The 14231-nt window shown below is 43.5% G+C and overlaps 1 protein-coding gene across 1 annotated transcript; it reads right to left on the bottom strand.

The window, feature by feature from the left end:
* Window positions 1-4074: 4074 nt before the first annotated feature.
* Window positions 4075-13628, bottom strand: ubtd1b (ubiquitin domain containing 1b). Its single transcript, XM_070851732.1, has 4 exons — window positions 13388-13628; window positions 6132-6359; window positions 5865-6022; window positions 4075-5561 (listed from the first exon to the last, which is right to left on the bottom strand). Exons 1-4 carry the CDS (start codon window positions 13467-13469, stop codon window positions 5292-5294), a joined length of 738 nt encoding a protein of 245 aa, XP_070707833.1. The 5' UTR covers window positions 13470-13628; the 3' UTR covers window positions 4075-5291.
* Between the last annotated feature and the right edge of the window lie 603 nt (window positions 13629-14231).

Here is a 14231-nt window from a genome sequence, read left to right as displayed (position 1 = left end):
AAGATAATCTCATTTTCCACACTAAATTTTATTCAACAGTTTATAAACATGATTGAAGATGAAATCAGCATATAAAGGAACACATCAAGTGTAAAATAAATTGTGGATGTCCTTGTGGTGACTTGATTAAACATACATTTCCTAAGGGACAATTTAAAAATGTAGCATTTGAGCTTTCTCATATTTGGGTGTGTTATGGCTGTTTGTGTGAAAGCTTCTTTCTAGCTTCTAGGAATCTGAGTTCTTAAAGGAGAGCGGGGGTGTATGGAGTGGAATTGGTTGTCACGTGTGTGTGTGTGTGTGTAAAATAAATATTCCTGGCCTATTATGGCTTTTAAAACCCAACTTCAAATGTAATTCAGTTCCATCTGTGTGCCATAAAAACATGTGTGCGACAACATACAGGCGACCACTTGCATGTTTTCTTCTAAGTGTTACATGTGGTTGAAAATCTTCACTGACACCTAGAAAGTTGAGCATTTTAAAAGTTGGTCAAAATCTCAGAGATGGTTCGTACTTCACGCACTGTCTCCTCCAAAAGTCAAAAATCTGAAGACAGTTAACAACATGAGCACCACTTTTAGCACCTCTCCTTGCCACGGCCTTTGTGCTTAACTTCTTGTGACTCTTAACACTTTTCCCTTCAGTTTTTACTAAAATTAGAGGTGCAACCTGCAGGCGGAGTCGATCGTAACTGAGGTGACGCTGCTGGAGATACAGGTGAGATAAGAGCTAAGGAATCTTAGATCTTTCTTAAACCCTCTGCTGTTTTCTTTATCCTTTTCTGTTAACTGGAGGTCGGAAAAGCGGAAGGCGGGTGGCAGCCTGACCTCTGTGTCTGGCAACGAGTCAGATGTTAGATGTGATACGCTAAAGGGAGGCTGTAACCTTGAGGCTCTTTCCTTAAGTCGGGGACATACAACATACTCCACTGCATCTAAACAGGAGAATGGATGAAATATGTTAATTTAAGGTTTGTAGGTAAACCTTTGCGGCCGTTTTCTGAAATGTATTTCACACAGCACATTAAAGGGGAACAGCACATTATTATACGTTTGCATGCCCTCTTTCCTTAGCCGTGTGTGTGACGTCATAAGGAAAGGGACTGGTTGTTTTATCTACAACCCTCAATGACCGGGTTCCTTCTAATTCTCTAAAAGTTGCAAACTGAGGAAGCCCTTTAACCATCGCAGTCCGACGTGAAACAGTGGCCGCTGCTTGTTGCTAAAACGGGTTAAAACTCAGGACAGGCACGGGGACAGAAACACAAAGGCAAACACCCCCCCCCCCCGGCTCACTTCAGCAAGGACGCTGTAACACGAGACGCTATCGATGAAGTTGTCAACAGAGCTTTTCCCCACCCCGAGGCTCAATGGCGCCCTACCCTTCACAGCCGAGACGCGCCAAATGGACACTAGGAAAAAGTGGCATAGGCGTTTTTAATGTTTAGATATTTACTCTGTGAAAGGTGAGAGCCCGTGTGAGCGATCAAAGGCGAAAGCTTGGAACACATTTCAAAGTGACAAACGTGAACATTGGAAACATTTGACAGAGGCATCAGATTTTGGCAGACTTGTGCCTGTGGTTTAACATCTCTTTGACAATACTCTCAGCTGGTGCTCTATGAAATCTGTGGTCAGAAGGACAAAACAAAAATGATATGAGGTCTATGTCTATTGTATTGCACATACGGAGAAAAATGCTTATTCAAGTTTGCATACAACGATTAAGAAGTGTCCTCAGAAGAGCCATCGGCAAAAGGAAAGTGGAGGAAAAAAAAAAAAAAGAAAAAAGGCCTGAAAGAACAAAAAAGGGCGCTTGGGATGAGCTGATGTTGATGTGGTGAGCTGTGGCTCAGTTAGTTTTCACACTGATGCTTTGCTTTTCTTCCCTCCATGATCATACTGCTGCACAGTGGTGTCACAGGAGCGGTGAAAGGAAACAATGCACGACACAGGCCTCATTCACACAGCAGGGCTCGCTTCTCGACCCTCAATCGCCTGAATCTCTATTCTGGGATGTAACCTAAATCTGACACTACCGCGACCTAGAAGGAGGATTTTTTTTTGTATCTTTGCTTCTCCTCTTTGGGACAGAACACGCACTGTTTGAATTCTCCTTTTTAAAATTTCCAGCAGGTAACTTCAAGTTGTGCAATTGTAAAAAATTGTTTTGTTTTTTGTTTTGTTTTGTTTAAAAGGCTCATAAATAGATGTTAATTCAATATTCAATTCATATATTTTATTTCTGTGAGGCTGTGTTTTCAATGTTCAACGTGTGATAATTAGCATTAAACACAAAGTGCAGCTGAGGCTGATGGGGATGCTATTAGTTTGCTACTATTCGGTCATAAATCAGAGCACTGAGTACCTGGAAATTGGACCTGATGACCATTTAAAGGATCACCAATTCATCCGTAGGCCAGCATGAATGTATATACCAAATTTTTCAGCAATCTGTCCCGTAGTTGTTAAGACTTTTCACGAAATGTCAACCAAGTGGTGGCACTAGATGAAAAGCAGGGAAATATCCTCTGGGGACCATGAAAACATATGGCTAGCCATTAAAATTCTTACAGACATTTCAGTCTGGACCAAAGTGGTAGACTGACAGCCATCAGCCAAGTTGACCCCTGGACGCTTGAACGATCTGGATGTGTGGTCACATTACATTACGCACATAAAATTACTAACTAGAAATTTGAAACAGGAGAATAAATTCAGGTAGTGGTGAAATTTCACAATGAGCTATTTGGTTACAGCAAAAATGCCATGTGTTGCTGCCATGCAGTCAAACGTATGAAAAACATCATCATTATTCTGGAGAAATTTGAACCAAATGCAGCTGTGGGGTTTCTTGATGTTCACATGTCAAGTGATGGGGGAGGATCAAACTGCTTTTTGAGCTGCAGTGTGAATGTAGCCACTGTGTTTTAATGTGTTTCTACCACTCAGGGCTTTATGGGAACTTGGAGCTGCCAGGATAATTTCAAGGCAGTTTTTTGTTTGTGGCCAACATGTTTCTGTCCTCTGGCAGCCTCTGTGGTTGGTGACAAAGCTGGAGGCGCTTTTCCATTGAAAACAATTATCTTTGTGTGAAGCAGAGAGAAGCTGTGCTTGTATACACAGACAAAAAGCTGGTACTGCTCACTGTCAAACAGAGCCAGGCTAAATTACTTGTTTAAAGACTGACCTGACCCTTCTTGACCTGTGAGAGGTTAATCTTAACATTTATTTCATTTACCATATGTTCCCGTGAGCCACTGTCCTACCTGGGGAATTTACCTGACGGATACTTAAAAATTATAAAAGCTGTTCATTTGAATGTTTCTGCTCCAGCAAGCACACTAAATGTTTGGACTGTGGTTACAAACAGTATCACTCACTTTGCCCTCCAGACAAAACAGAAGCCTAATGTCTGTGCAGTGGTAGCGGCAACTGAGAAAGGTCCTAACACAAATAACATGATGCATTCGCAGTGCTTTGTCAGGAGGAAAAAAAGTGAAGTGACTCGTCCTATATTGTCTTTTCTTAAAACTTTCCAATTCAATCTATGAAATAGTTTTTTCAGCTGACCTACAGCTCATTAAACACATACTCCAGCATTTTAGTGTTCAAGCTCCAAAGAAGAAAAAAAAAGTCCTACATTTCCCATAATGCAACATGGCAGCATCTGGGGTTAAAGGCTTGTTGCCTGCTAATACCCACGTTTTTTAAACTCCACACATCCAGATTGTGATCAAGGTTTTTGTTGTGATCTCCAAACCCAAAATGAGATACCCTTGATGACATCACAATGATATCATCAGGGTCATTTCTCACTCAATAGCCACAGAAAGGCTAAACATGTCCCATAAACTGATCTTCATGTCTAAATCAGTGCCCCTTTTCAGCAATATTTTGGAAACACTTCCTGTTTGAGTTGATTGTACTTCTGGTTTCATTGAGAATCAACACCCGAGTCTGCAGCTTTTTACAGCCCTTAGCGCATTGATTTGATTCACCGCTCCATTCACACTCCCAATGGTGCTCACCAATCCTGCATTTAAAAACACGTGAGCGGCCATTTCACACAAGGTGACTGTGCGCTGGTGAGGAAGGTCAAACATCGAGCGAACAAAGGTGACGAAGTTACGGGACCACATCAAGCATAAAGGGTGAGTGGGGTGACTTACATTCATTAGGTGGTGAGAAAAGTGACAACTAGCCCTAAGCAACTGAAATGACTATAAAGGGCTGTGTTGCTGCCCCCTAGTGGTCAATAATGCAGCTTTTAAGACCATAATTTCTGCATGAAAATGTCTCTATGCTTCTACGATATGACATGACTAACTGCAAGGCTATGACTTCTACACCAGGGAAACAGTCTTGTCTCTGTGAGCTACATCAGATTGAATTGTATCATATGGGACACACATACATACAGACACACACCCACCCACCCAGCCACACACACACACACACTTATGTCTGCAAGATTCATGAAATCATTAAAAAAAAGGCAGCAGTTATAGCTTGGATTGATCTAAGAGTTCCTGAATCTAAAAAAATATGTTGTAGCCTAGCAGTAAAACTAGCATCTCTCAGGACATAACCCTTTTTTGTTTTTCGTCTTGTAGAAGGCACACAAACTACCACAAAAGTATAATAATAATCTTCAAATGTGCAAAAAAGCTCAGTTTACATTATTTCCTCAATAAAAGAGAGAAGGGGGAAAAAAAAAAGGAAAACAAATGTTCAGTATCTCACCCTCGCCCTTCCCCTCCAGTTTCTGTAGAAGAGAAAACGATTGCAGTACACAGTCAATGAGAAATGTGCTTTAGAATCAACATGAACACCTCTGCATTTCTTCCATTGGCACTTAGTTAGCATTAGTGCAGATACAGGGGCAGAGGCAGAGTCTACGTGTGCAGCATGACGTGCACATTTTGGATGTGGTTGAAAGGCTGCACACCAGCATGATCTTAAGTTCTGCTTTTATTCAAGATGGTTCAAAGGGAAGAGGATCTCCACAGTTGGTGCGGTGGCTGGATTTACGTTAACAACCCAGCGGCCCCAAAAAAATACAGCACATGGTAGATGAAAGAAAGCAGCACTTTTCAGTTCCTCACTCATGTTTTTGCTCCAAATTCGTTTTGTACCTCCACAGTTCCATTTGATATCAATAAGTTGCTGTTCTCAAAAAGCTAACACGTTTTCCAGCAAAATGAGGCACCTCAGGTCCTTAAGTGACTGCCGCCCTCCTCACTATCCACTACCCACTATCCCTCCATTTATCCTCTGTGACTGTAACTATTCGGATGCAGGCGAGGAGGCAGGGGTAGAGGGTGACAGCTTGGGGGCTTGGAGGGCCTGGGGGTTGACGATGACCTGGATGACGAAGTCCTTCTGGATCTTAGTGTCTTGCAGCCGCGTCTTGTCCGTGAGCAGCTTCCCCGAGAAGAACCAGCGCTGGTGGGAGGCGTCAATGTCCTCCTGGGCCTGCAGCTGCTTCTTCAGCTGCCCTATGGTGTCAGCCATGCTGGCGCTGAGGCGCAGGTCTTTGCCTGAGGACAGCCGAACCTACAGGGAACAGACCGTGTGGAAATGAGGGCACGGACACAGGTGAAATGTGTCTTTCAAGGATAAACCAAGATGGTTACTTAATACTGGCAAGCAGTGTTCTGAGATGATACAGAGGCTGATATTAATATGTTGTCAACACACAACAACCTACTTAAAAACATACTCATGTAATATTAGCATTTTGTGTATTTACATAACATATAATTATGTGATAAAGTTAACATTCTCTCCAATACTTTGATGTAAAAGTAAAAAACAGGCTGTATATATAAATGTCCAATGCTGTGCTTGTCACGGTACCTTGAGGTGGAACTCTTTCTTGGGTGCTACGGGAGGTTCGGGGCTGTCGCTGGGGTCCTCGTCGCTGCGCTCTGAAATGAGGTTGATTGGTGGAGCCAGGCAGTAGACGGGCAGCTGGTATCGGTTCCCAAGTTCGTCGTAACACTCTGCAAGAGTACCTAGGGGAGCGGCGGTGTCACAGAAAACAGGACAATTTGAATATACATATTTTCACAGACCAGAGTAAGAACTATGTGTTTTTGTGGTCTGCGCGTTTTCTGTCTTCACCATGTGGCAGTGTGATACTGGCCCCATCCACTATAGCCTGGGCCAGCTCGTGGTCGTTGCACTCCAGGGCCACGGCGGCAGCTTTCAGGGCGTCCCAGATCTCTTTGCGGCCCTCGAAGGCCGGCGCGGTGTCCCAGAATTCGTCCCGCTTGCTCCGCAGTTGGCCTTCTGTCATCGGATAGTCGCTCTTCCACTTGGGGCGATCTTTCTTCAGAGGCTCGTTACGTCCTGTGATGGGAGGTCAAAGCAAGGGAAGATCAGCACAGGTGGTAAAAAAAGTCTGACTTCAATGCAATGTAATCAAACAAATCTACGGTGTAGTTTTGGCTTACGTAGTGAGCAACAGAGGCACAAACAGAGCCCAACAATCTGGTTGTGAGTGTGCCGACTTGCATGACGGGATGAGGGGAAAGCAGGAAACAGGGGAAAGCAACATATAAGACGGGGTACAATGAATGGAAACTGTGCTTTGAATACAAAAACGACTGAAAATGTCAGTTCTGACACTCACTTGCAGACTCTGAATACTTCCTTTTGTTTGTCCAGCAAATCAAATCACAGTGTCCAGAGATGCTTCAATATTTGCATTCTACCTCTCCCACCTGCACTCATTTTTATATGTGCTGCTTGTTAATGACATTCATTTTATGCAAATTTGCCGTTTCAAATTTATAAACATGAACTGGGAGAAAGAGATGCAGAAATGCATTAACAAGATTACAAAATTCATTGAAACCATGTGTAAACATGCACCACGGGAATGCAAAGAATAGGCAGACTGACTGATGGATGACATTCCCATATAATTCATATCCTGTGCTTTCATCACTTAAAACTCATAAACAGAGCTGGCAGCAGGGGGAAACGCTAACAGTCACCAGAGACAGGAACACCCCACCCCACTGCGCCTCGCTATGTCATCCAAATCTAAAATTAGGAGGTCACTCTGAGTTTGCAATATGCATGAAGCATTTGTAGCCTATATCTGTCTTGTAACTTTACCTGTGTTTCCCACCATTCAATATTAACACAGAGTACACCTAGGGCCAGCAGAGCACTTCTATTAGTGGAGGCCTCAGGGTCACACACTAAGACAGTAAGGTATCATCGGCACACAAAACCAACATTTCTAACCACCACTCAGCATTTAACATTTGTAGTAATCACCAAATGCACCACAATTTACCACATCAGCAACAGTCTGGTGGCCGCCCGCTGCGACATTTGCCACCATGAGGAGTACTTCAAGAGAATAGGCTGTGGTGTAGTCCTCCGCTGTGGATGGTATATTAATGGATGCCAACTGCCAGCTTCTTCAGTTTATGTTGTCAAAAAGCTTCATTAGTACGCGTCAAAAACAGGCTCTGAAGAGGCAGAGGTGCCAGTTACTGACGAGTGCTGGGATGGAAAATGAAGAGGAGTAAAAAAAGAGACCGCACACATCCACGAGGTTGCATTTCTTTCAACCAAATTATTTATAGTGCTGGCGGCTTAGGAGGAGTAATTTGGAGAACATGGGGTGGTGTAGGATTAGCACTTGGTGGAGTGAATTCCACGTGAACCAAAGGGACTTCCTCCCTGCCACTCAGCCAAAGTAGAGGTGGAGTCTGTATAGAAGAGAAAAGTGGGGTTTAAAGAGCAACATCTGTCCCTGTGTGTTCCGTATGCTGCAGCAGAACACACACATCCAAACTTAATTAAACATACAATACAGGTGAGGTGGTGATATTTCCATATTATTCCAGGACCCTGGGCCGAAACACACAACAAACTATATCAGAGGTTTTCAGACAGTGAGGCAGACCTCGCTTACACTTCCCGAGGACATCATTATCTCTGTTGTCACCACAAATAAATGTCCATAAAACTGCTGACTGCTTTTTGCTAGAGAACTGACTTCAATTCAATTTATCGACTATCAAAATGGTCTATTAATCCACTGATCATTGCAGCTCAACAAGTAATCCAGTATTCCCGGTGGGTAAATCCACAGACTGCATATAAAAGATGGACGACGTGACAGCACCACCAAAAGTGAAGCCAAAACATTTGGATCGTCCCCTGGCTGCAGTATGTTAGCAGATGGGCCAAAGTCAAAATACACGTCAAATAGATTTCTCCCTAAGATGGTTTCTGTCAGTTTATGTAGGTCTTGTTACATATAGATGTTCGAGTGCTCATTTTTCTGATTAGTTTGGTTTGAATTAGTTTTTTGATGCAATAAAAAGGGGCTGAAATGTCATGATTACCAGCCAACTCTAACTTGTGATTGGCTCAGGCGACTCCCCGTCGTCCATCTTTATAGACAGTCTATGGTACATACATCCATAGTTACCTTCAAACAGGAACTGCTAATTTGAGAAAATGGAAATATACGCTCAAGTTGTGGCTCACAACAAACCCACTGACTCCATGGCAAAAGCATACTTTCTGCTCACTAAGAGGATGGACAGTGTGTGTGTGTGTGTGTAGCGAGGGCAGTTGTGTCAATTGTGTGACCCACAGTGTGACTTTAAAGCCCCTGAAATATAAATTGGTTGAGTGTTCGTTCATAAATATTTATCATGAATAAAACTGGTACCAACATCAGACTATCAGGCAGATGTGATGCCTTCTTTTGTTGCCGATATCTAAACTTAAAACCTGCCTCTGCTTTGTAGCTATTTGATATTTCAAGCAAGTGACTTCCTGAAGTCGTTATCTTTGTCACTGTGTAAAGACTCTAGTTCTGTATCTATTGTTACAGGGCTAGAGTCTTTACACTTTGTGTTTGTACAGTTTAAACTACAAAATGTGTATTTTTGAGCTTCAGAGGTGCCAGTAGGTGAATTTTGTTACCATCACTCAGAGTATTTCCCCTCTTTATGCTATGCTATGCTAGCAGACAGCTTGTTGTAGCCATAGACTGTATAAAAGGTAGACTTAGCTTCCAGGACTGAGAAGTGGAGCCAATGTGGAAGTGCCTTAAACCTGCATTCTTTCTAATGGCCAACAGGGGTCGACTCCAAAGAGAAGTCCAATTGTATGCAGGTCTATGAGAAAAAGACCATATTCTCACTTGATTTATTACCTCACTTAAGATTTTGATTTTGAAGTTTGAAGTCGACTTCAATACAGCATGATGTTCATGTTTTAAACTATGGTCTCATTTAGAGTAAAAAGGACAAAAAAAGCAGGGAATGATTTAAGGCAGGAATACCTACCTGCCTAAGCCTAGCCAATCAGAGGCAAATATCACATGTGGCTCCAAAATCTAGATGGGGACGGCCAAGATGGTGATTTTGAGAATGCACAACTTGAGGCATGAAAATGGCAGTCCACAAACCAATGGTTGACGTCACGATGGCTACGTCCATTTAAAAAAAGTCTATGGTTGTAGAAGGGTGGTGTCAATCTACTGACCTAACTGTACAAGAAAATAAATAAGCATGTTTACCAAAATGTCAAACTGTTCCTTGCTACGTATGGTATTAATAAGGTTCTGATTATATGCAATTTGGTGCACACGATTCCATCGACAGAGCATGATCATGTTTAGTTCTCTCCTCTGTACTGTGAGCTACCCTGTGATTTCAGCTTCAATGAGAGCAGACTCAATGTGTCACTAAGAGATAACTTCTGAAGTGCCGACATGCTAGACAGTTAGCAGATGTGGGACAACTAAGGGCTTTCAGGTTTCACAAAAACCATCAGACGATGAGAGAGACAAACACTTTGGACCATAGGAGCTTTCCCTTTCTTGCAATAAGATGCCTGTGAAGTTTTTCTTCGACTTGAAATTGTGTCTGTACTGTCATAATCTCCACACAAAAGAAAGCACGGACCAAAACCAAGAACTGCCAAGAAAACACTGTACAAACAAGTGGTAGAAATAAAATGAAAACAAGTGTGGTTTGGTGGACTGTGTGCAAGAAAAGTTGGCAGTGACAAAAGGAAGTGATTCAACGAATGGCTCTGGTGTATCAAATCTAGCTGAAGCAATGCATTGCGGACACATGAAGCAAAATCTGGGGTGTTTTCACCCTGCTGGGCTCATAAAAGCAGGTGCCACGGGATGAGGTTATAGCGAGGCGAGCTGTATTTATGAGTGTGAATGAATGCGTCATAAACGAGGCTTCTGTGTGCCGTATGTGAGGGCACAAACAAAAACAGCACAGCCAACACAGCCATAGGTGGCTGTTAAAGGATTACCTGCTCCTGGGAAAAGTGAGTTCAGCTGCAACACTTAACGCTGCTTTGGCCCCGTAAAGACGTTTAACAGCTCAACACATTCCCTTGACATGAGGCGAACAATAACTGTGGAGTGTTTTCTGTGTTCCTCTTCACACTCTTTGTCGTGTTTTTTTTTTTCCATCTATATTCATATATTTACATTGTACATAGGCCTTTTTTTGCTGGGAGGGAGGTGAACACTGAATACACGTACACACGCCCACACACAGTCAAACACACGTATAGGGTCTCATCCTTGCAGCTGGTTATCTTATCACAACGGTGCATTCAGCTTTCTGTGACGACAGATAAAGTCGGCCTCTGTACCACGAGAAAGTCCAGTGTAGTATCCACCATTTTCACACTCCTCACCACACCAGGAGCAAATGTACTTAGATTCCAGAGATCACACCGGACATCTTTTTACCTCTCACCCCACTAGGGATCGGTACACCTCCAATTTCCCTATGGAGCTGAAACTCACCTCTACTTTACTTTACTTGAGCTTTAATCAAGTAGTTTAATAACTTCTACAGAACATCTTACAATATGTTTTGAAATCAGGTAAATCTATTCTTGCAGTCAACGTTGAGCTAAAATACTTTTAACATTTTGCTGTTGGATGAAGGCAAAATTAAAGACATGTGATCATGTAACGCTACAAACCGACAAAAAGGAAACAAAGAATGCACAGGCATTTATTTTCTCAAGGCGGCGGTGAATCCTTGTCCTACCAGGGTATGTTCCAGCCTCAGGGGTGTAAAATGAGGCTTTTTATCATTCTGGGGGTGTGACGCAGAGGCAAAACCTATACATTACAATACAGTCACAGTCTCACAGATATTTCATCCAAAGACAGTGAGGCCAAAACCTTAACAGTTTGATGAGAGTGGAACTCATATTGTGAAAAATGGAGTGTATTTGACCTCCCCCTTTGTCTGTCTGTATGAGGGTGTGTCAAGCAGAGTGGATTCGGGCCCGTAAGAGAATCCAGTCAATGATGCAGCGGGACATGACGTGACTTGTTCGTTTTGATCGAAGCCTGGTCTAGTAGGGAATGTCTGCTGATACCATTCAGGGTGAGAAATTACCATGAGCCGCTGCCAAAAACCGGGAATCTTGGCTGTCATGGCTTTAACTTTAAATAGTCTGCCCATCGGCCACTTTGGCGGGTAACAAAGAAAGTCAAAGTACTTTGAAGGTCATATTCTTCTCCAAAAATCTAGATCAGATTTTCAGTTTTGGAACACAGCCATGTGGCAAGGGGTCAAAAATGTCTACTGTAACTTCCCTGACACTAACGCACAAAGCTGGGCTCAATCTTACAATAAGTCCCGCTTTTGTGATGTAAACTGGAGACCGTTCCTGGTGGAAAAAGTGAAAAACTTTCCATCTGTAAAGCTGGAGGAAACAGAGGGGACAGGACCTGCATCCAAATGCATAACAGACACTTAGATTCCTAAACATTCACTACAAGGGGAACTTCATTACTGCAGAAGAATGCTGAATGTGACTGTACTGCTTGACCATATAGACTTAAGAAGGGGCCTAAAAGTTATTTCCTATCCTAAATGAGTTCATAACAACAATCATAGACCTGCAGGTCTGTAAAGCCTCTAAAACAGCCAATAAACACTAAGAGTTTTCACTTGTCACGCCATAAATTATAAAAAGGTCACGCTAAATATCATTGACATTGTTGTCTGGGTTTGAAACTATGCAGATATTCCCCACGTCTGACAACTCAGCTGTGCGGCGCCTGCGTCATTCAGTTTAGTCTGGTTGTAAATTTAACATTTACTCTCGCTAAGTGCTGAGGCAGCAATCCAAATTCTATCTGTCACTACCCAAGACGAGTGTAAAGGAACAAAACGTGGCTGGCGGCCAGTGTTTATCTTCGGCCGAATGTTATCTTCCGGAAAGTTAAGCAATATAAGTAATGGACATGAACTCAAGTCCCTGATGTGAACAATCAACATATCAGCACCGTCGGGAATCATTATCTGCTTTGGTGTTGCCACTTTCAGTAACCAACTCCACCTTTAAAGTGTGATATGGCGTTCCCAGGGCCACCACACCACCACGTTTAAGATGGCATTTGATCCAACAGGCTCACTATTACGGGAATAAATGCGAGGCTTGAAATCGCTTGGTGAGAAAATTGCCGGCTTTGTTAGGTCAGGCAAATGAAGGCATAGCGTAGGTGAATCTGGCTGTAATCAGAGTTGCAAGCGAGTCTGGGATAGCGGAGTTTCCCTCCCACATTCTGTGTACAGGCAAAATAAGAACGCAACTTTCTCCATGTAGCAAGAAAAGGCAAGAATCAAGCAAACTGCCCTCCAGAGAGGACACACAAACTCTGGCTCTGCACTGGTCTTAACATATGAGCACACAGGTTTACACTTACAACTAAGAATGTGTCTCCAGCAACCAGATTGAAATCTGACTTCCTATCCAAAATCTCACAATAGAAAACTGCTACCCGCGGATGGCCTTCTGCTTTATTAGGTGTGGCATATTTATTTCATGACTGCACAACATGAGCGCTATCTAAGAACCTATCCACATGAGCAAAAGCTTTAGTTACACATTGGTGTGAGCCTGCTGATACGCATTTTTATGTAGAGAGGACATGTAGTGCATCGTAAAATGCAAATGAACCCCTAAGCATGGAGGGAGACCACCCAGGGTGATAAATCAAATAGTGCTCCGTTCCTCTCTTAAGCAGCAGCCAGAAAAACAAAAGGTGAGCGAGGTGAAACCCAATCACAAGTGGTCACTTGAGACGAGTCTGATGCAGGAGTGAAATACACCTGGATGAAGTACATCAATCTATCTATCTATCTATCTATCTATCTATCTATCCATCCTGTGCATTAGGTGTGTATTTGTCTACTTTACTGGACAGTGGTCAGATGTCAGCAGAGGTTACCACTCTGAACTAAGGAATTACGAATAAAAGCGCATCAGAGTGTGTAAATGGTTCAAGTGGTTGTGTTGCACGAAAAGCAGTTTTTAAACTACTATCCACACGCTAGTCTCACCTCCTCGTCCGCCGTTCCTGGAGGAGCCTCGGCTCTGTGTGTCCTCCCAGCCTTCCCAGTATCTCCCCACACATCCTCCCATGATTAGAGGAGCTGCAGAAGGTTCCCACGCGTCGTACTAGCTGAACAGGGGGCCCATCGCGGACGAAGACGACGAACTAGGTCCGATGAGGAGGACGGGTCCCAGGTCCGACGGTGAAAGCCTGGCGGACCTGATCGGTCATCCGCAGCTGCACACCGGGGGAGGCTGGGATGTTCGATGCCGCCGAGTTGATCTATAAGTTATGGGAAAGATCCCGACTTAGTGTGCGTTTTCTCATTTCATGTATCAGCGCTGTTTGATCCCACAAGAGTCAAAGCTCGTGGCCCGCACTGATCTTACAAGAGTTTGATAGCCAAACCAGCGACATCTGCCGAGCTGTTTTTTAATGTGAGGATATAACCAGCAACACGACAGTTATCTAACTTGCCTGATAAGTTGGGATAGGTGTTAACGTTGATGTCCAGACGTCCGAACAGCGCGCACCTTCCTCGCTAACAAGCTAACAGGGCCAGCCAGCTAGCTACCACAACATCAGTGGACACAAACTTCCGCGCACTCGTAACCATTTCCTCGCACGTTGAGTTTCCTCCAAACGCCGCAGACAGTTACAGCTTCCCTCAGACCTCCGTGTACCACTTCACGTCTTTGTCGTTGAGCCCAATTTGCTCTTCTCTAACTCTCACCCCCCCAAAAACGTTACTTTCCTCTTTGCTGGTAAAAGGTGACTAGCGGCGGAGCTAGCGCCACCGAACTTTTTTACGCCTGCGCGTCAGCACGCATGCAGGTGTAGGGTTCTCTTAC

The sequence above is a fragment of the Pempheris klunzingeri genome, chromosome 20 (assembly GCF_042242105.1).
Source record: "Pempheris klunzingeri isolate RE-2024b chromosome 20, fPemKlu1.hap1, whole genome shotgun sequence".
Lineage (NCBI taxonomy): Eukaryota > Metazoa > Chordata > Actinopteri > Acropomatiformes > Pempheridae > Pempheris > Pempheris klunzingeri.
Note: the sequence above shows the minus strand (reverse complement) of the source record. Positions and strands in the feature narration are given on the sequence as shown.

Coding starts and splice junctions, on each gene's coding strand:
- ubtd1b (XM_070851732.1), bottom strand. CDS start 13,469: ATGGGAGGATGTGTGGGGAGATACTGGGAAGGCTGGGAGGACACACAG. Junction 6,360..13,387: donor CAGGAACGGCGGACGAGGAG/GTGAGACTAGCG, acceptor CTCCCATCACAG/GACGTAACGAGCCTCTGAAG. Junction 6,023..6,131: donor CAGTATCACACTGCCACATG/GTGAAGACAGAA, acceptor CCGCTCCCCTAG/GTACTCTTGCAGAGTGTTAC.